Source organism: Phlebotomus papatasi, chromosome 2, assembly GCF_024763615.1.
Source record: "Phlebotomus papatasi isolate M1 chromosome 2, Ppap_2.1, whole genome shotgun sequence".
Classification (NCBI taxonomy): domain Eukaryota; kingdom Metazoa; phylum Arthropoda; class Insecta; order Diptera; family Psychodidae; genus Phlebotomus; species Phlebotomus papatasi.
In genome coordinates this window covers 22,575,172-22,596,014 of record NC_077223.1, presented here as the reverse complement: position 1 = coordinate 22,596,014, position 20,843 = coordinate 22,575,172, and the positions used below count along the sequence as shown (strand labels likewise).

General features: G+C 36.8%; 1 protein-coding gene across 2 annotated transcripts; it reads right to left on the bottom strand.

Annotated features, from left to right (window-relative positions):
• Nucleotides 1-1,399: 1,399 nt before the first annotated feature.
• On the bottom strand, nt 1,400-17,981 carry LOC129802987 (zinc finger FYVE domain-containing protein 16). 2 transcript variants are annotated; one of them, XM_055849263.1, is made up of 5 exons: nt 15,677-17,981; nt 10,274-11,267; nt 5,692-5,812; nt 5,476-5,631; nt 1,400-1,924 (listed from the first exon to the last, which is right to left on the bottom strand). In XM_055849263.1, exons 1-5 carry the CDS (start codon nt 17,703-17,705, stop codon nt 1,766-1,768), a joined length of 3,459 nt encoding a protein of 1,152 aa, XP_055705238.1. In that variant the 5' UTR covers nt 17,706-17,981; the 3' UTR covers nt 1,400-1,765. The 2 variants fall into 2 exon arrangements, with proteins under 2 accessions (XP_055705238.1, XP_055705237.1); XM_055849262.1 differs by having other exon boundaries at nt 5,476-5,812.
• Nucleotides 17,982-20,843: the final 2,862 nt, after the last annotated feature.

Here is a 20,843-nt window from a genome sequence, read left to right as displayed (position 1 = left end):
TTCAAAATTTAACGTATTTAGTGTTAAAATCTTCCAAGAACAAATATTTAGATAGAATTCATTATTCATCAAATATTGGAATAAAAATCCATAATTTTAATCAATTTATTTTTAGCGTCCAATTTTATCCTCAAAGTGTCCAAAATAAGAAACTGGACAAAATTATGAGCTATTCCCCTACATTACTTATTAACCGTTGGCCCTGAAAATACAGTAGACTCTCGCTCAATCGGCTCTTTTTCAATCGGACGAAAAATTTTGTTGACAATTTTCACGTTTGATTTTGAAGCAATCCTTGTTCCTATTTTATCGTGGTTCTTTATAATTGAGCGCTTTTTGTGGAATTTACAAAGGCTTTGACGCCCAAATCTATCGATAAAACGGATGACATTTTGCCCCATATTCCCGATTGAGAGAGAGTCTACTGTAGGCTGAAAAATTGGCGCATAAAATGTCTTGCATACATCACGGCGTTTCCACAACTTATCCCAAAGATATCCCCTGTAGATATGCAATTTTACTGTGTCATTGGGAGTTACAGTACTCTCGCTCAATCGGCTCTTTTTCAATCGGGCGCAAAATTTTGTTGACAAAATTTTACGTTTTATTTTAAAACAAATTTGTTCAAATTTGCTGTATTTCTCCTTGTTTTATCGTGATTCTTTAACTTTGAGCGCTTTTTGTGGAATTTATAATGATTTTGATACCCAAATCTCTCGATAATTTGGATGACATTTTGCCCCATGTGCCCGATTGAAAGAGAGAGACTACTCACTACTGTAATTCGCAGGCTTTTTTTCAGTCCCGAAAATTTCTTTCAAAGCGGAACTCTCTGTAGTACTAATGACCTAAGCTGAAGAGCAATAGAGCAATCGTTACTAATCTGCTAAAGACAAATGCTAAAACGGATCTTTGGCCCAGTGAGAGAATCAGTTAGTGGAGAGTACCATGCCCGGATGGAGTACCATAGAGCTGGAACTCCTTTCTGAAGAGCCAGGCATTATTGCCACGATTGCCACCATCATTGCACGCCAAATCAGCTGAAGAGAGATTCTCAGCTAAAGGTTCCCATATGCTCTTATGGAACTTTATTAACATTATTTCTATCCTGGTCGAAACAATAAAACGGAGTATCACTTTGTATTTAACTAACCTTATGTGTATTTCAAGAGAACTCTTTTGAAACTTAAAGTTCATAAAGTTAAAGTTTTGTTAAAGAAATTACAACTGTCATGAAGATAACCGTGACGAAAATGTACAAATAAAGTCTTACCATAGATTCAAACAAGTTTTCAAGAAGCACTCTGCAATGCATTGAGTTAATCCGCTTTAAAATAACACTGTGAAATTTTATCACAGTCCCTTTTAAACCTCTCTGGTGAAAAAATTCCAACAAAAATCACAATTTAATATTTTTATTCATCATTTCATAAAATGCCTTTTCAATCTATTTGCTATTTTTTTCATTATCTTGATTTAACAATCTTATTACAACATATCAATAATTTTTTTATTTGTTATTTCCTTATATACAAAGTCATACAAACTGTTTTCCCTTTAAATTCATATTTCTTGTTGTTTTTTTTTTGTTTTCAAGGTTCATGCGAGATATTTCTATTCACAATTGTTAACTGACATATTTGTGTGATTATAAATATCCCAACTTAAAACACCCTCAAATTAATTGCACACGGAAATGAGGTGGTGGGGGTGGAGAGACAAAGGAGAATCATAGAGGGACATTTAGGGGAGGAAAGATCGGAAATCACTTATCGAGAATATCAAAGATTAGCTCAACAATAATAGGATTGTCGATCTGTAGATTTGTTACTTGCCTGTGAAGTGTAGGAATAAGTTCATTGTCCAGGACGTCCATATAGAGTGGAGGAAGTTTCTGCTGATGACTTCCCGCTTCGTAACACACCTGAAAAAATTACCATGACAATAAAATCGAGAAAGAATTAAAAAAATGTAGGGCACAAGAAGCAAAATAGCTGCCTTATAGAACCAATTATTAGACAAGTCTTTTAGTGCACTTTTAAAAGACTTAAAGTGAACATTTTCTGTGGAAATTCCTATAGCAGCTCTTAAAATCCTTAAGAGTGCGCTACTTTACTTATAGTAATCTCAGTGATGGAAGCAAGAGCGTTATAAGTCAATAAATAGGTTTTTGGTTCTATAGTGCCTTACTTAGGGAATTCTACAAGACTATTTTAAGAAAAAATTGCTGCTTGGGGGGGGGGGGGGGCGCATATTTATCACGATAGATTCCGAGCGAACACCAAATACAGTAGACTCTCTCTCAATCGGGAATATGGGGCAAAATGTCATCCGGTTTAGCGATAGAATTGAGCGACAAAGCCTTTGTAAATTCCACAAAAAACACTCAATTATAAAGAATCACAATAAAATAGGAAGAACTACAGCGAATTTGAGCGAATTAGCTTCATAATTAAACGTGAAAATCGTCAACAAAATTTGTCGCACGATTGAGAAAGAGCCGATTGAGTGAGAGTCTACTGTATGACTTTTTCATTGTTTTTATTCGTTTATTAGGGAGTTAAATTACAGTAGATTCTTTCTCAATCGGGCATGTAGGGCAAAATGTCATCCAAATTGTGACACACAGGCCCACGGTTCGATCCTTGATCGAAGCGCGTCTGGTGAATAATTGGAAAACAGTTTTTCACCGTCCTTAAAAGCTACAAACTGAACGCAAAAATATCAAGAAGGTAGTTATGATAAAAGATAAGGGAGCAAAAAAGAAAAATGATATGGAGAAATGAGAGGAACAAACATATGGGAAAAAAGAAAACAGATGGAACTCGTATGTAATTAAGAAATGGCTATATGGACCTGATGTAGTCTGACAGCCAAAACGTAAAACAAGAGAGAGAGATTTCATCAAAATCATTGTAAATTCCACAAAAAGCGCTCAAATATAAAGAATCATGATAAAACAAGAGGGAACTACAGCGAATTTGAACAAATTTGCTTTAAAATCAAATGTAAAAATTGTCAACAACATTTTGCGCCCGATTGAAAAAAAAACCGATTGAGCGAGAGTCTACTCACTCGGAAACTGGGGTACCACCAAACACTTTTAAAAGATGCGCTTTTGACTAAATTTCCCAAGAAAACTGTGAAATTTAGAAAAATGTTGCTTACCCAATGTTATAGCCTTGGGTATAGGCTGCACGCACATTAATGCATATAAGAATGATGTAAAACAATGCAATTTTTTAGAAAAAGGAAAATTGTGCCACCATGTATTTTTAGATTTTTCCTAACCACCTGGGGTACCACCAAACACTTTCCGGGGCACCGGTAAACACCTCTTTTTCTCACCCATTGAAGTTATTTTGGGCATTCGACACAGCTCTTAATTATACACAGGATGTTAACAATCTTATTCTTAATAATACTCAAAAAAAAAACACTGCAACATTTAGAATAAATGACTAAAAACGCTGAAAACTAAAGCAATGCACAACGAAAATATTTTTCCATTGACTTTTCGTCATTTTGACAACAGTCGACTACTTTTTTGGTAAGCAGCGCCACTAAATCGTGGCGAACAATTTTATTTAAAGTTCGAATTTTGCGCGCTCTTCAGATGTGTTTTGATAAAATCGAAAAATCATCCGACAATTCTTGATTAAAAACTCATTTAAGGCAAAATTAGGTTCGTTAAACTATATATTTCTCCCATTTTTCTCCCGAACTTTGAACGAAAATTCCATGAATGGATATAAATTTCGGAAATCGAACAAAGAGGGAAGGAGAAGAAGAAAAATTTTGCCATTCAAGATACGCTCGCGACATCTACAATTGTAAGAAATTTGCCTGTTGAAAGTGAAACAAACTCTGTTTTTTTAGGGTAAGTGTGCCAAATTCCGGCCAGCTTGCAATTCCGACCACCTTTTTTGTTCCTCGAATTTTCATGAATTTTTAGTTTTTACATACTCTATAGATTTTACACTGCAAAAGAATAACAAAAAATGTAGCTTCCACAAACGAGATGACGTGAAAAAGACATTTGAAGAATTCTCGAAGGGCAAGGAACAATGAGAATAAATGTGGCCGAAATAGGGCACCAAAGCTATGTCTACATTTTTATTCATTTTAAAATGTATTAAGAATGATTTTAAAGTAAATAAAGACGATAAACTGTCTACAAGGTTCTAAGGAACATTCCTTAAGTAGAAGGAATGAAAAAATCAATTTCTATTAAATATATTACATTTCAAACATGAGACTTTGGCGCTTGCATGCAACTATGCCGAAATTTGGCACACTTACCCTATTGGTTTTTTATTCGTATAAGAAAATGTGAACATTAATTTCTTTAGTAAATACATAAATATTATCCCAAAACATGTAGGAAAGTACTGATGTAGTGAAATTTTATGTAAATTATTTCAGTTTTATTTTCCAGGTAGATTATAAAATAAATAACTAAATCATTCTTTTGCTGAACAAGCATCCCTATACTGTCTATGATTTCATATAAGTCTCATTCTTTAAAATCTTATGCCTACTAAAAAAATCTCAGTATTTGGTGGTACCCCTGTTTGATGGTGTCCCAGTTTCCCCTAAGTGTCAAAACAGTGACCCTTTCAAAAGGTGTCATCAGTGATCCTTTAATTTTTACCAGTGTTAGGTATACGAGAAATTTATACAAAGCCGATAATGCATCAAAATCGATATCCTAAGCCCTTGCAATATGACAGTTTAGGAAAAATGTTAATTGTCGAATATTATAGGCTAAAATATTCTCAATGATCAGCCTGAGTCTATTTGGGCCTTTATAAAATAATGGCATGATTAGGAAAACTGTAAAAACGTAAACTTACGATTCGTAAGTTTTTATAATAATAATAATATTTCTCAATCACAAGAATATGGTCATCCCTCTTACAATTGTGACAAGATAAATAAAAAAAATCAAAAGAAAAAAAACAAAAGCAACAAAGGTTAAGAAAATAGAAAATGAAAGCAAAATAGAAAAAAATAAAGAGTTTCTTTTAGGAATCAGCCTGAAAATAACCACGAATGGCAGCCGCAGAAATACGGCTGTCATAGAAAGCAGAAGAGACTGTTTTTTTGAAGATGATTATGGCCTGGGACTTTTTAGAATTCAGAACCAGCCCATTTGAAGAAGACCAGTGCTCTATATGAGAGAGGTTGGAATTCATGAGATCATAAGCAAGCAGAGGATTGGAGGGATCACCCTCAATATAAATTTGTAGGTCATCTGCATAAAGATGAAACAAACAATTTTGCAAGAGAGAGATCAGTGAGCACTGGAATAATAACAGGGGGAAGTTTCGAACATACCCAGGAAGAAATTTTTTTCATTACATTGCTGTCTGTATATTATCTATTTACAGGTAACACAATTTTTCTATCTTCGTTCGGTTTGAGGGTTCCAATAAAAATATATTGTAGTTTTTTTTTTTAAATAAAACTTACCGTTTCCTGGTCCAATGTCGTCCGAAGTCCAATTCTTCTCAATCCGTTGGCCGCCAATAGATCTAGGAAAGAGACAAGTGCCACTGCAGTGCTCTGAGCAATCTGTTCAGCAACTTTCGGGATATTTACGGAAGAATGTGACGAATCATCTTCAACCTTTGGTAAAGAATTCAATCTTAATTGTAATTGAAGGAGCAAAGAAATTCTTGCACTCACTTTGAGAATGAAAACTTCCGTCCAACGGATGATGTGATTAGTACTGGAGAAGTCTTGGCCTTTATGGACACGAATACTCGGAATTCCATCCATTTTCTTATTGTCAATGGGTGAAACAACACTTTGGAAGAGAATAAAAATAAATGAGATAATGAGAAATTCTTAACTTTTATTTAAATTCAAATTTTAATTAAAAGATCTCTTTTATAATATAAATATTTTCTTCGAAACTTTCATAATTTATAATTATATCTATGTGAAAATGTTAAATAAGTTCTATAAACTCAGTTTTCTCTATTAAACAAATAACTGATAAAAAAAAGTTCAGCACGAAGAGTTGAAAAGCAATCAAGTGGGATTTATAAAAAAAATACCTTTTCTTGATTTAATCGTCTTATTGAAAAGCTGTTGAAACAACAAGCTGCACTTTTTATACGAAGAATATAAGAAGGAGAAAAGCTGCAAGATCCTTTTTTCATACAAAAAAGAATTTATTAAAAAAAACGTCGAAGTTATTTAATAAAAACGAAGTTTTTTTTTCAATTTTCTGCGGTAAGTCGTCTTTTGAGAAATGCGCACGGAAGACGAATGAAAAATTCTACTTGAAAGGTTTTCTTTTCAAACTATTTCTAAGGATTTCAACGAAGAGATTCTTTGAAAATTGTATTTTATATTGCAATTGCATGTTATTCCATTAACGCGCCATTCAAGAGAATTTAAATTTTAAAGACATTTTATTGCTTTATCCTCCAGGGTTATACTTGCAAAAAACGTACCCATAGTAATTGGGTATGCAAAAGATTTATTGATACAATCCCCGCTCCATCATGCAAGTATCTTAAGTTCGAATCCATTTTTTTTTAGATTTCTAGAAATTTTCTTGTAATAGCAGGAATAATTTGATTCTAACTGCATTGATACTTCAGAGGTACAACGTATTATAATTTAGGAACCTGCTTGTTTATTGTACAGTGTCTTAAATCGGTTTAAAATAATTAAGAATCCGTAATTCTTGGTTAATCAATTTTTATCTGTTATAGGGTAAGTGTGCCTTCGGCATAGTTGCATACAAGCGCCAAAGTCTCAAGTTTGAAATATATAATATTTTTAATACAAATTGATTTTCCTTGTTACCTTTTTATAAGGACTGTTGCTTGCAACCTTGTAAACAGTTTATCGTCTTTATTTTCTCTAAAATCATTCTTAATACATTTTAAAAATTAATAAAATGTAGACATAGCATTGGTTCCCTATTTCGGCCACCTTCATTCTCATAGTTCCTTGCCCTTCCGGAATTCTTCCAATGTCTTTTTCAGATCATATTGCTTCGAAGCGATATTTTTGTCATTTTTTTGCATTAAATAATCTCTAGAGCACTGAAACAAAAATCTCATGGAAATTTGAGGAACAGACAATCTGGCCGGAATTGCAAGCTTGTTGGGAAAAATCTTTTATTCCTCCAATTTTTCTCCTACATCCCTTCACTCCGTGTTATTCCTATTTTTCCTCTCTTCTATTCCCTCCGTTCCTTCCTTCCTTCAGGTCCCACGTTCGGGGCAAGGACTATGTCCCACACTCCCCTGTGTTCTCCGGTGAGAACACTCCCACGGAGGTTGAGATGGGAATTTGGGAGAGGTGGATGTGGCAGAGGTTACTCCGGAAAGCTCAGCACTGGGCTTGGTGTTCTTGGGGGCTCCCGGTGGCTTCAGTGGCTTCAATGCTTGGTGGTGATGATGGTGTTGCTGCTGGGGATTGGGCTGGTGGAGATGGGCGAGGTGATTGATGTTGCCTCCTCGGCGGTCAGTGGTGAAAGAGGCCGATTGGCGCTCTTTTTCTTATCAGCTGCTACTGATTTTTCTACCTCCTCTCCTCGTCGCTAGCGCCCTCGTCGCCTCAGCAGGGCAACACACTCCACAGTTTTAAATTTAAATATGTTGCGCTCGCAACAAGCTGGCCGGAATTTGGTACATTTTAGGATGTATTAACACAAAGACCATTAAACAGAAGATAACAGAAGATCTCAGGGATCTCAGGGCTTGTGGGTCATATAAACGAATTAAACTAAATATTAAACTCGTTCCGTTTGACGTTTTGAAATTTTCTATCCGTTGCGTCACAAAAGGTGGTCAGAAAAAAGGTGGCCGGTATTTCACTCAAAGTGGCCGGAATACTATCCAAAGCAATGTCCATATTATTATTAATTTTTCAATATTTTAGTAAATGATTTAAAGAAAACAAAGATGATAAACTAGTCATCAAGGTTCCACACAACCCTCCCGAAAAGGAAGTAACAAGAAATATCAATATGAATTAAAAATATTGCATTTCAAACTTAGGACTTCGGTGCTTATATGCAACTATGCCGAAATTTGGCACACTTACCCTATACACAGAAAAAAATATTTTGTAAAATTGTTCGTAAATGTTTGTGAAATCCTATGGAGGACTTACGAAATGCTCGTGAATCGTCTAACTCACAAACAAGTTCGTAAAAGTTTGTACTTTTTCACAAACTTTGTTCGTAAAATGATCACTTGACGAGCATTTTTTTGTACTTTTACAAACATTTGTTCGTAAATGTTCGTAAACACACAAAAAATGTTCTTTTTTGTGTGTCAAAAAAGAACATTTGTTTTGTCATTTGTTCGTAAATTTTTGTTTGTCTGACGAACATTTTACGAAAATTTACGAACAAATGACCAAATTTTACGAACATTTTTTGTGTTAATATGGTAAAGACAATGTTAAATATAAAGATTTAGTATTCTACAATCAAGATTTCAAAATAAAGCTGTCAAATATCTTTATTTTTATCTTGGATAAAAATATTTCAAGATTTGATATTCTGCGCCCAAGATTTCAAGGTGATCCTAACCTCAATATTCTTTATTTTTCATAAAGATTTCAAAGGTGGTCTCGAGGTGCTTTGAAATCTTTATTTGCGTTTTGAAACTCGTTTAAAAAGCATTAAAGCCATGGATCATCTTTTAATTTATTAGAAAATTTAAGGATGCAGAGGCAGTATAACGAAGGTAATACGCTAATACATTAGGAACACAATAAACACAACTTTATTTTTTTTATTTCAACAAAAAATACTTATATTCAGTCATACTTCGAAAAGATGTACTATATTTCAGAAGAAGGTAAAATTTTGATGAATTAAAAATCTAAACTGAATTTATTCACTAAATATTATAGTCCAACGAAGATTGTGGAAACTGCTCTCTCTTGGAGTTCGAGCAGTTAAAATCGTTGGTATTAGAAATGATCCTTTGTACCCTTATGTATATCCATTTCTTATTTTTAGAAATTGTTAAAGGTAGGGCTCGCCAAGGAGTTCCCAAGCATTTTTCATTCAATAATCTCACTTTCTCTTCTCTATGCCTGGCGTTCCGTTTTTATTTGAATGAGTCCGGCTAGACTTTTCCTAAGAACGTCCAGTTTGCTTTTTTATGGTTGTCTTCTTCCTACACAATCCTAGCCCTCGTTATTGTTACAGGTACTTTATGTGCCGAAGCTTCAGGTTTAGGATCTAGAGGAATTTCCTCGACTAGAACCGTTTTATAACACAGTGATCATTATTTTTCATTCTAATGACAATGACAGTGATGAACCGGTAGCAGAGAGTTATCTGGCTTCTCTATGACTGACTTGAAGTTGAAGGGATCCCTTGCATCTGTTTTGCTGCCAGATGTTTCCTGATTCTTAAACCGGTAAATCCATCTAAGAAATTTTGTGAAAAGTGCACTCAAAAATCTACATTAAAAACAATTGAACATGAAATTCGGGGTTTCTGTATCTTAATCCAATCGTCTAAAATTTACAAAACATTCCCTCTGATTTCTTGGTGTTCAATCAATTTCAAACTCTTTTTGTTCCGGAAATATTTTTTTCTCAAAGTACGTGAGAAGTGTATGAAAAGTGAAATTATTTCCAGGACTTGTACTTAAGGTTGTCAATTTTGTAAGCTATTTCATACCACCCGAAAGATTTTCTAGTAAGATTAACTAGAAAAATCTCCTACCAAGAAATTGGCTTGGTTGACTAAAGTGCCAAAATGACAAGGCATAAGTGACAGTTTGGATATTGAAATCTTTATTTCCGTTTCTTCGACTTTTTATCCAAGATCGCAGAATACCAAATCTTGAAATTTTTAAAATCTTTATTTTGAAACTTTATCTTTATCTTTATTCGCAGAATAGAGCCCTTTATCTTTATCTTTATTCGCAGAATAGAGCCCAATGTTTGTGAAAAAAGTACAACATTTTACGAACTTGTTTGTGGGTTATTTGATTCACGTGCATTTCGTAAGTCTCCCATAGGAATTCACAAACATTTACGAACAATTTTACAAAATATATTTTCCTGTGTATAAAAAAAAATATATAAACACAATTTCCTAACAAATTCTAGAGACCCAACAAGAAAAGTAACACATTGTGCAGTATATATTCATGTAGAAGGCAAACAAAACTCTTCATGCACTAATGGAATAATTAAGCTTACAAAATCAATGTTGATGTTAACAAAACCTTAAAAGTTTATTAATAATAAAAGAAAAAAGAAAAATTCAACTTACCCAACATTGAATTCCAAATCATTTTCCGTCCACACAATATTAACACTCTCAGTCTGACTGGGATCAGCATCAATTGCCCCGCAAACTATCGTGACATCCTTCATATTCTTGAGGGCTGCTCTGACAGTTTCCATTTTTGTAGGTAAAATTTGCACCATCAGTCCATCCTCCACGATACTGCACTTTCCCGTGAGACCGCTAGTGCTCTTCAGTGCTCCATTGAGCACCAAAAAGCTAGCACCTGTGACATTCCTGGGATGTCCTTCGATATTGATGGCCTGCGTGGAATAGGCATGAAGTTGTCCACTATCAGAATCCGTATTCTGAATGCAAACCAAATGTCCATCGGCTTTGCGTGAAAAATTCCCACCAATGGCCAGGATATTGTCGCTGGAATTGTTAATGGCCTTCATCATTTGATCATAGCGATTCCGAGGAATCATCACCGTGGTATGTCCCTCCTCCATGTGTATCAGTAGCCCACGGATTGAGCTGAGGGTGTAGGAGTAAGTACGAAAATCCGCCAGGAAGTTGATAATGGTGTCCGAGATCTCAGTGTAGACACTCTCACGACCTCGAAATGATACATGAGGACTCGGGTAGTAGCGATAGTACGCCCCAAGACGCAGCTGCAATCGCAGCGGAAACAGCCTAGCCCAGGGAATTTCCCATTTGTGAATGAGAATGCCAATAAGATAGGGCGGTTCGGGCAAACAGACACCCTGAAGACACTGGAATGTTGGACGAATGTAGAGGAAGCCACCATGCTCACGAGATCCCAGAAAACTACTTGAGGAGGCCAGTGAGAAACCCAATTCAGTAATTGTTTGTCCACGATCCGCCTCAGTGTAAATCTCGCACAGATGCAAAAAAATATCCTTCGGTACCTGAGCTGAATCATCCACCTCCAGCAGAATTACTATCTCATCCTGTCCCACAAATCTCAGGCCATGTGTTGTAAAACTGAACACGGTGCGATTCATGCAGCAGGAGACTGCAAATTCAAAAAAAAACCGGAAGAATTGAAGAAAAACCTATACAATTGATTTTTAAGTCATAAATTTTGCATTGCTAACAGAAAAGGTTCATCTCTTGTAAGAAAGTCGTCAAAAACATGTACAACATGTACTTCCTTAACTTAAAAATTCAGAAGGATTGACAAGTATTCACATGTGCATGTCCCCTATGTACCAAATAAATATGTAAATTCCATCTTGAAGAATATAATAGAAGTATATGGAGGATGAGGATACTTTCAAAGCTCTCAAAACTTTCACCCGGAAGTGTGAGCATAGGCGGCTGATTTATATTCATACATGTAGGTACTTCCTCTTTCCCTCTAAATACACATTTCTTAACATTATTTTTGCATATCATGCGATAGAAACCAAACGATTGGAGATAACGACATGAGATCTTCGAGGAACCCCCCATAAATCGGCCTTGCTAACAATAACAAAACCTTCATTTCTCTCACCCCTATCCTTCCAACTGCAAAAAATAAGCTCTTTTTATAAACAATCATGGGTTTTTCTTAATTCTTTACTAGCTTTAGTACCTTTAGAATATTTATCTAGATGATCTACTTTTGTCCATTATACCAAAATCATCTCGAAACATTCGTTTTTACATTTCTCCAAGTAGGAGTTAGTTGAAAAATTTTGAATTCCTAAAAAGTATAAAGCGATTTCTTCCGGTTATGGATTCAATTTGATTATTGCCCGAAATTCAATAGGGAATCACTCGTAGAGATCAAATGTGGAACGTAGTCGTTCGTGGGAAGCTTAGTAGAAGAGGGTAATGAGGAACGCCGAGAATGCTGCTAAATGATCGAGTTTAAAAACAGTGTTCGTTTCTACAGGGGGTCCCGGAATTATGCATATCGCAATTATGCATAAATCGGATTATGCAAACATATCTATGCATGTTTTGCCTATCGCTAGGAGCTAATTTGTGAAACATGTTTGAAATACCCCTCAATGTATGCAAGTTTTTGAGGCGGTAAATTTGAAATCAATTTCTTATGAACCGTCAGCGCTGAGAATAGCCCGAGAAATTGTCACTAAATATATTTTGCATATTTTACGGCGTTACTGTAACTTTTCCCAAAGAAATATCCTGGGGATATGCAAATTTTCTACATGCATATAGCCATTTGGCGCGATTTTCTTCGGTCCCGATAATATGTATAATCGCGGGACCCCTTGTGTTCTAACCTTGTGTAATGACCGAAAGAGGTATCTACGAGCAATTAAAGAAATCTCTCGTCGAGATCGTAGAACGTAGCCGTTCATGAGAAACTAAGGATCGAGAAGCTGTTTCTTTGTGTTATTATTATTAATGGTATCGAGATATATTCATTACAAAGGTAATCATTTTTACAATGTCCATATCCCGTGTTAGAAGAATCTGTTAGTGCTAGTCCGTTTGTAAACTCGCCCAGGAGCGCTTACCCCGCATTGTGGAGGCTTCTTCCATGCTCCCGGAGTTGTTGGGCGTAGGCGGTGCATTATATTACGTTATTAACATATGAAAATTGGGAAAATTGCCTAAATTAGACATTCAGATCTGCACCGGGCGGGACTCGAACTCACAACAGTAAGTCGAGCCGGGGAATCGATCCGCCCGAGAGCCAACGGTTTTGCCTATTGCGCCACTGATTCCCCTTCTTCATGTTGAGATATCACAACTTCGAAGGTATAATTATGTTTAGCGCATAAATGAGGAAAGAATCCCCAGAAAAAAATATATAAGCCATTCTGGAGAGATGTTGACTTCAGGGCAGGCCTAGGACAAGGTGGCTAAAGCAAATTCACAATTTTGCTTCGAATCGCATTGGGATTGGGATCGATCCTGAGTCTCTTCTTGAAGCGGCAGAGGATTAACAAAGGTAGACTGCTGACTTGGCTGCCGCCTAAGCGGCCTAAGCCAGCGATCGCTATTGGGACAAGCGGTTAAAGATCAATGAATGAATTCAATAATAATGGCTCGAGTACACCTTTTAGATCAGGAAAATTTCATGAAATTAAAATTTACATTGCTTTCTTTCTCAAACATTGCATATATCTATCTCACTCTTCTTCTTCTTTTAAAAATCACAAGAAATTCAATTTAGCTCACTCGATGGAGTGCGAAAGACTGGGATAGTATATCTGCAATACGTGTAAGAAAGAAAGGGATGTGAATTTTGATTTCATGAAATTTTACTGATCTAAAAGATGTGCCAGAGTCATAACTCTCTCTTTATAATTTTGACCGATATTTTAGGTTATCTATAATTCGGTTTAAATCGATTTTAAAACGGTGAATGAAGTAAAAAACCTGTGATAGGCATGATAAGCTTACAATGGCTTGAGGTATAGCTAAGATATCCTGTCAGACAAAGTCAACGTCCTTTGACGAGCTGGACCACAAGAGCTGAAATTGTCAAGAGTCTTAGCTAATCACAAAGAAGAACTCTTGTGTAAAGCTTGTACTTCTTCGTGTTTTTTTACCATTTGAAACAATTAAAAAATCTCAAAATTCCAAAAAAGGATTTTTGTAGCATTTAAACTCATTATCTCATCTCATGTAGTTATCCAGATATTTTGTATCGAATTTTCTATAATCATTTCTCGATTTGATGGCTTCTACACACTAGACAAATTTATGTCCGTATTGAAGCAAATTGCCTATACTTGTGTAAGAGCCTCTATACACTTGGGAAATTTACGTCCATATTTTATAGTTTTCAATTGTGAAAGAAGAGAAAAATTCTTTTATAATTCTTTAGAATTGAAAAAAAATTCTGACGTTTCTGCCTACAAAGATAGGGGAAATTTTCTTGAAAAATGCATTTTTTAAAGTAATTTTTACTATAGTGTGTAGAGACCATAAAGGATTAAGACGAACCGCGACGCGATCAAGACGTTTATAAAATTGTTACATGAATTTAAGCGAATAATGTTTCCCTACAAAAAACGCTTATATGTTTTTTTATTGAAAGATCTAATGCTAATGGTCTCTACACACTAGAGCAATTTGTGTCCATATTGAAGGAAATTCTCTACGCTTGCGTAAGAAAAACTCTTAAATATGGACATAAATTTCTCTAGTGTACAGAGGCCATAAGACTCAGCTATAATATAATTAAATTAGAAAACGGTCTATGCCATATGGTGGTACTTCAAAACGGAAGAACGGGATGTTTTATTTTTCGTAAAATTATGCTTTTTATGAAAGTAATAATAATAAGTGAACTTGTATATATTTACATTTTGAATATGAAGAAAGAATTTGAAAGTTATGTCAAGAAATTTAGTACGGTAAAAAAAATCTTGAAATGTACGTCTGGAATCTGGACGTCTGGAAACACTTCTAAACCGGGTATTTTTACATATAATTGACTTTTAATAATGCTCACATGAATTCTCCTTGAAATTTTGTTCAACTTGTTAGTTTATTTTCGGTACTGTAGCAAAAGAATTTAATTTTACTATACGAACAATGGCAGAAGTGGCAGAATATTCTCAAGAAGTAGTTATTCTTCTCGAAATTTCAAATTTTTTGCGTGATTTTTAAGTTTTATAATAAAAAAATATTGAATTATTGGTTTTATTCCTTGGACAATACAATTTATATAAAAAAAATATTAGTTATCCTACACGTTTTTACGTAAAGCCTGTACATCTGCACCAAAGGCTTTATTTTCAGTGCTCATAACTTTCTTTTACGAAAATTTGTGGCATTGATGCCTACAAACGATTAAAAATACAGGAATATAATGAATTTTAAAATAAAACTAAATTTCAGATAATATTTTTAAAGAAAATTAAAGTGTGCTATTTAAATTGTCCGCACGAATTATGCCCAACTCACAATAACTTTTGTTTGTAAACATGTTTTCAAAATTTCCCATGAGAATGAGCGAGATGACTAGATCTAGATCTCACTCACTCTCATTGAAATGTCAAAAACATGTTTACAAAACAAAAGTTATTGTGCGTTGGGCATTATACCTAAACTCATAAAATAACAAAAACTAATGATTTTAACAGATACAAATATTAAATAATTATCATTTTTATAGATAATGGGCAATATATTTTCTAAAAAATAAAGCATGATCAAGTATAAAGTTTGATATTGTATCATAAAACATCAAAATACGAATATCGCTGAAGGTGTGCTATTTATCTTGTCGCCACTGTATATATAATCTAGTATTACAAAGAATCTGAACTAAAATCTGATAAATCACCCTTAGGGAATGATAAACAAACTTTTCCCAAAAAAAAAAACAAGTGAATCAGCCTCTGTGGCCTTTTCGGCTCTCATCTCCGGGAGATGCAACCATCATAAAAGCAAATGCATGTGAAAGGAGAAAATAAAAGAGCAAGAAGAGAATTTCTATTGAAAACTTACGATCGATAATCTTGACGTGGACATGGAAATTGCGATGGATGGCAAACTTGAGGGTTTCCTGCTTCAGTCTGTCAATGAGGGCAGAATTATTGACGACATCCTCAAAGCGAAAATCTGTTTTTGTGGCAATGTAGATGGGTGGCAGCAGATTTTCCTCCTTTGGGATATAACTGCCTGTGACTTTGTCTTTTATCGGCAGCTTAATGTTGGCTGAACGGGATTTCTGTCCAGCAGCAACAGGGCCAGGTGGTGTCTGAACGCGCCAATTGCCATTCCTTCGACTCGACCTGCCCTCACTCTCATCCCCATCGAGTTCAGTTAGATCACAGCCCGGACGAATACCATCACTGAAGATGACATTCTTGTCCTTTCTGCCTCGACCTGGGGCACCTTCCTTCTTCAACACACCCGCCGGCACCATCACGGCTATCGGGCCAGATGCTGATCCTGACACTTGCTGATGCGGCGGAATTGTTGAACAATATTCCATTGGATTGTTGGGATTGGGAGATCGCGTGAGGCAGCCGGTATTATTATTCATAATCATTTCTGCGGCATCACGTGACATTATTGCGTCGCATTGAATACAGATTCTGGCCTCCACATCACCCAGGTACTCGAGTTTGGCTCTGAGGGAGCAGCAGGTAGAGCATAGCACCTGACCACAGGCCCTACAATGATGCCTACGCTTTATTAGGGAGAATTTCAGGTTGCACTGCATACAGAAGTTCGTGACATTGTCCGGAATCCAATAGGGAGCCACTTTACCCAGTTGCTGACCCTGGGATGCCGAAAGTCGCCTCTCGGCTGAACTTTCAACTGCCGGAGGCTGAGCCATTGGTGTAAAATCATCCGAACTGGATGTTGACATTTGAGTTGATGGCTCTTCTTCTCCCCCAACAGCTCCCTCTGGCACAGGCTGCATCGGAGTTTGTCCGGCAAAGCCCACACTAGCCACCTGGGACAGATCCAGTGAATCTGGACGCTGAGGCTTTGCCTCAGGAGCTGCTTCAACAGCTTCTGCCACTTCCTCAATATCCTGTTTTTCCTCATTCTCCTGAACTTCTACCTTCTCCCTCAGTTCAACCTTCTCGTCCTCTTCCTGGACATCCGTCAGAACTTCCACTTCAGACGTGGACACTGAACATGTTGTCGGTTCATCAGCCACTTCCTCAGTCACTTTCTCCTCCAATAGAGATGAATTTGACGTAGATTCATCGTCAAAGTCATTCTCTATGCGCTTCTTTGTGTCAGTTATTTCCACTGTAGATGCCTGAGAGACACTGTCATGTTGATCCAATGTGACTTTTGGGGCATCTGGCACCTGTTCAGTCTCCCTTATTGACTCATTTTCCAGTTCCTGCAGATAACTTTCGAGTTCTGTGTCTGACACATCATCCATTGTTTCTTCAAAGCCCACGGGAATTTTTGTTGGAGCTTGAGGGACAATCTCCTCTTCTTTCACCTCAGATCCCTCACATACATCCGAGGCAGCATCATCAGTTTCTGTTATCTTCGATAAACTCGTGAGATTGTTGCCAAAGTTTCGACTAGGCAGAATTGAGGAGGATATCTCATTGTCAATGCAGAGAGATGAGGATTCTAGCGTCAGCATATTAGAAACTCTCGTTCCCGGTTCAAGCGACAATCCATCCTCGCTCAATTCCGTTGTGTTCAACGAGGGATTCGACAGATCTGACGAACTTTCCGAAGTTGTCGTGAGAGACAAGGCAATTTCAGAACTTCTCTCCAATGTTTCTTCCTCCACAGAATTAACTACACATTCCTCACTCACAGTCTCCCCATTAATTTTTTCTGGCTCCTCCTGGGCAGCCTTTTCTGCAATCTCCACCCCGACATAGTCATTGAGGCTGGAAAAAACACTGGAGACATTGACAAATTGCTTGGGGAAAGGTCTACTCTTTCCGGAAGTGTCTTCTTCAGCTGTCTCAATGCTACCCACAGCACCACTGCGATCGTCACTCAACTCAAAGTCATCGAGAACTTTGTCAATGTCCACAAGATCCATCTGGGACTGTGCAAATCAGAAAATCCCGGAGAAATTGCGCGATGGGGGGGCAACAGGAACACCTTTGCAGGTGATTTTTATTCTTGCAAAATCCAGTGGATATTGACACTACTTCACGCACACTGGCATCAAGGATGACTCATTGAAGCACCTCCTTACTCTTTCACCCTCACTTTCACACGGTAATTTACCTTTTTTTCGCACAATTGAACTCACGGGGGGACACTACTACCCAAAAAACTCCACAATTATTTTGACATTTGCAAGGTCATTGCGATGGTGATCCCCAGAGGCGCTGCTATCACTCCCGCAATCGGGCAAGACTTTTGGCGCCAAAATTCCCCATCTGCTCCCCTTTTCCCGAAGGCGGAGCAGATAAATAGATAGATAGATAAATTGGTTTATTTGGTGAATCGACACTGAGGCCATTTCCACCACAACAGTAGCATTACATTTCAGTTACAAATTCATTCTTAAGATTAGATCAGGTGCATTTTTTCAGAACCTATTACACTTTGTCTTTAATGGCCTCTACACATTGGGAGTAATTTTTGTCAAAAATTGCTTTTTTGAAGGAAATTCCCTGCAGCCTTGTAGGTGGAAACGTCAAATTTCTGTCAAAAACGCAATTTTTGACAAAAATTGCTCTCAATGTGTAGACGCCTTAAAGGAAGATATAAAACCAGTGATAAGCCTAAATCAGCTTATAGAGGTGTGATTCCTTCGTTGCAAATTTAGATTGTGGCAAACTCAAACGATTTGGATGAGAAATGCATAAAAGTGTCTGAACATCCTTAAACTCGATTATCTCGGAAACTATGAGAGATAGAGGCCTCAAACTTTACATCCATTTAGAGCCTCTTTTAGACTATGAGAAATGCATAAAAGTGTCTGAAAATCTTTAAAGTCAATTATCTCGGAAACTATTAGAGATAGAGGCCTCAAACTTTACGTCCATTTAGAGTCCCTTTGGGGCTTGATAAATGCAAAGTTTCACTTGAAAATTAAGAAAATTGGATGAGAAATGCACAAAATTGTCTGAAAATCTTTAAAGTTGATTATCTCGGAAACTATGAGAGATAGAGGCCTCAAACTTTACATCCATTTAGAGCCTCTTTCAGGCTTGATATGTGCAAAATTTCACTGGAAAATTAAGAAAATTGGACGAGAAATGCATAAAAGTGTCTGAAAATCTTTAAAGTTGATTATCTCGGAAACTATGAGAGATAGAGGCCTCAAACTTTACATCCATTTAGAGCCCCTTTGAGGCTTGATATGTGCAAAATTTCACTTGAAAATGAAAAAAATTGAATGAGAAATGCATAAAACTGTCTGAAAATATTTAAAGTCGATTGTCTCGGAAACTATTAGAGATAGAGGCCTCAAACTTAACGTCCATTTAGAGCCCCTTTCAGGCTTTACGAAAAAAATTCGCGACCCGCGTAAATCCGCGAAAAAATATACATCCCTTGAAAATCCGCGAAAAATACGCGCCCTGCGACAATACGCGAAAAAATTCGCGCCCCGCGAAAATCCGCAAAAAAAAAATCGCAAAAAAAATTATGGTTTTTTGAATGACCTGGTGTTCCCGAAGCATTTGGATAATTATGTTGAACGGGAAGAATTTCCTTAGTATCCATGTAAGAGTGAGACAACATTTCGGCAGCCCCTTTTGTTTCAGGTAGAGAAATATCTTCACGCAATTAAACACACTTCCGGAAAGGAAAGCTTTCGATAGTATCAATCATGCCCTATTTCTTTCTAAACTTCATACCTTATACTTTTTCTCTTCTACTAGTATAAACCTTATCGAGTCGTATCTGACCGGCCGGACTCAATCAGTTAAGTTCAAGGAGGAGTTATCTTTGAAGAGTTTTTCTGCTCTAGCGCTTACTCAGGGGTCGGTGCTAGGCCCCCTTTTCTTTTCCATTTACATTAATGATCTGGCTACAACTTTGAATAATAACTCTTTTAATTTCCACTTCTACGCATATGATCTTCAAATTTACTGCTTTGGTGATCCCGATTCACCTGATACTTGTTTTTCCGCGGCAAATACTATTCTCAGGATGGTGTCACAGTGGGCATCGCACAATGATCTTCTCCTTAACCCGGGAAAATCACAGGCGCTGTTGATTGCCGGTGGGAGACAACGTCCTAATCCTCTTCCTCTTTACCTCAATGGAGAGGTTATCCCTTACGTCCAAAAGGCTAATAATCTTGGAATTATTTTCAATGATTCTTTAGCCTGGGACGACCATATCTCCTACATAAGCAAAAGAGTTTTTTTCCCTTTATACCCTTAGAAGGCATCAGTTCTTCACCCCTCAGGCTATTCGGGTGCTATTAGTTCGTGCCCTGCTCCTTCCCCTGTTTTCCTATGGTGCTGAACTTTTCTTTTCTTGTGACGCTGCGTCTATGCGGCGCCTCCCGGAGTTTTGGGGAGCACTTTGCCACTCTTCCTGCAAGCGCGAGCAGTAGATTTCATTTGTCGCATTCTTCGTTTCCGCCAACCTAGTTATCTAACGAAATTTGTTCAACCGGGTTCGTCCGCCAGGTCTTCGTGTCTCGTTGTGCCGGGTTCGCGGAACATTGCTATTGAGGGAGTAATTCTCTGGAATGAACTTCCTAGGGACAGGAAACGGCGGCTTATCCAAATCTTTTTGGCGTCTTAAATTGCTTTTTATTTTTTTTTGTTTTTTTTTTCTTTTCCTACCCATACTCTCATATGTATCTTATTCCTGTTTTTTGATGCAGATGGCTCATACAACCTGAGAAAGAGTTTTCCACCGTTTTACTCTGGAGGTTGGTTACCAACGCTAAGACGGCGGTGGCCGCTATCACACAAACATTGAAGTCTTTGTACACCTATATCTCTGTCTAAATTTTTGCTTTCAAGAGCTCTAGCTCAAAAGCAGTAGTTGAAATAAATGAAATGAAAAGAAATCCACTAATAAATTGAGGCCTTAAAACTTTAATTTCTCAACTAATAGCAATTAACACTCCCGTTTATAACACAAATTTAGTATGTGATTGGGATTAGGCAAGAGTTCATTGGTAAAACACTGATTTAACGCAAAAGGAGGTTTTGTCAGAGAGCACTGTCCGTTCATGTCCGTTCTGTTTGAAATTTCAGTT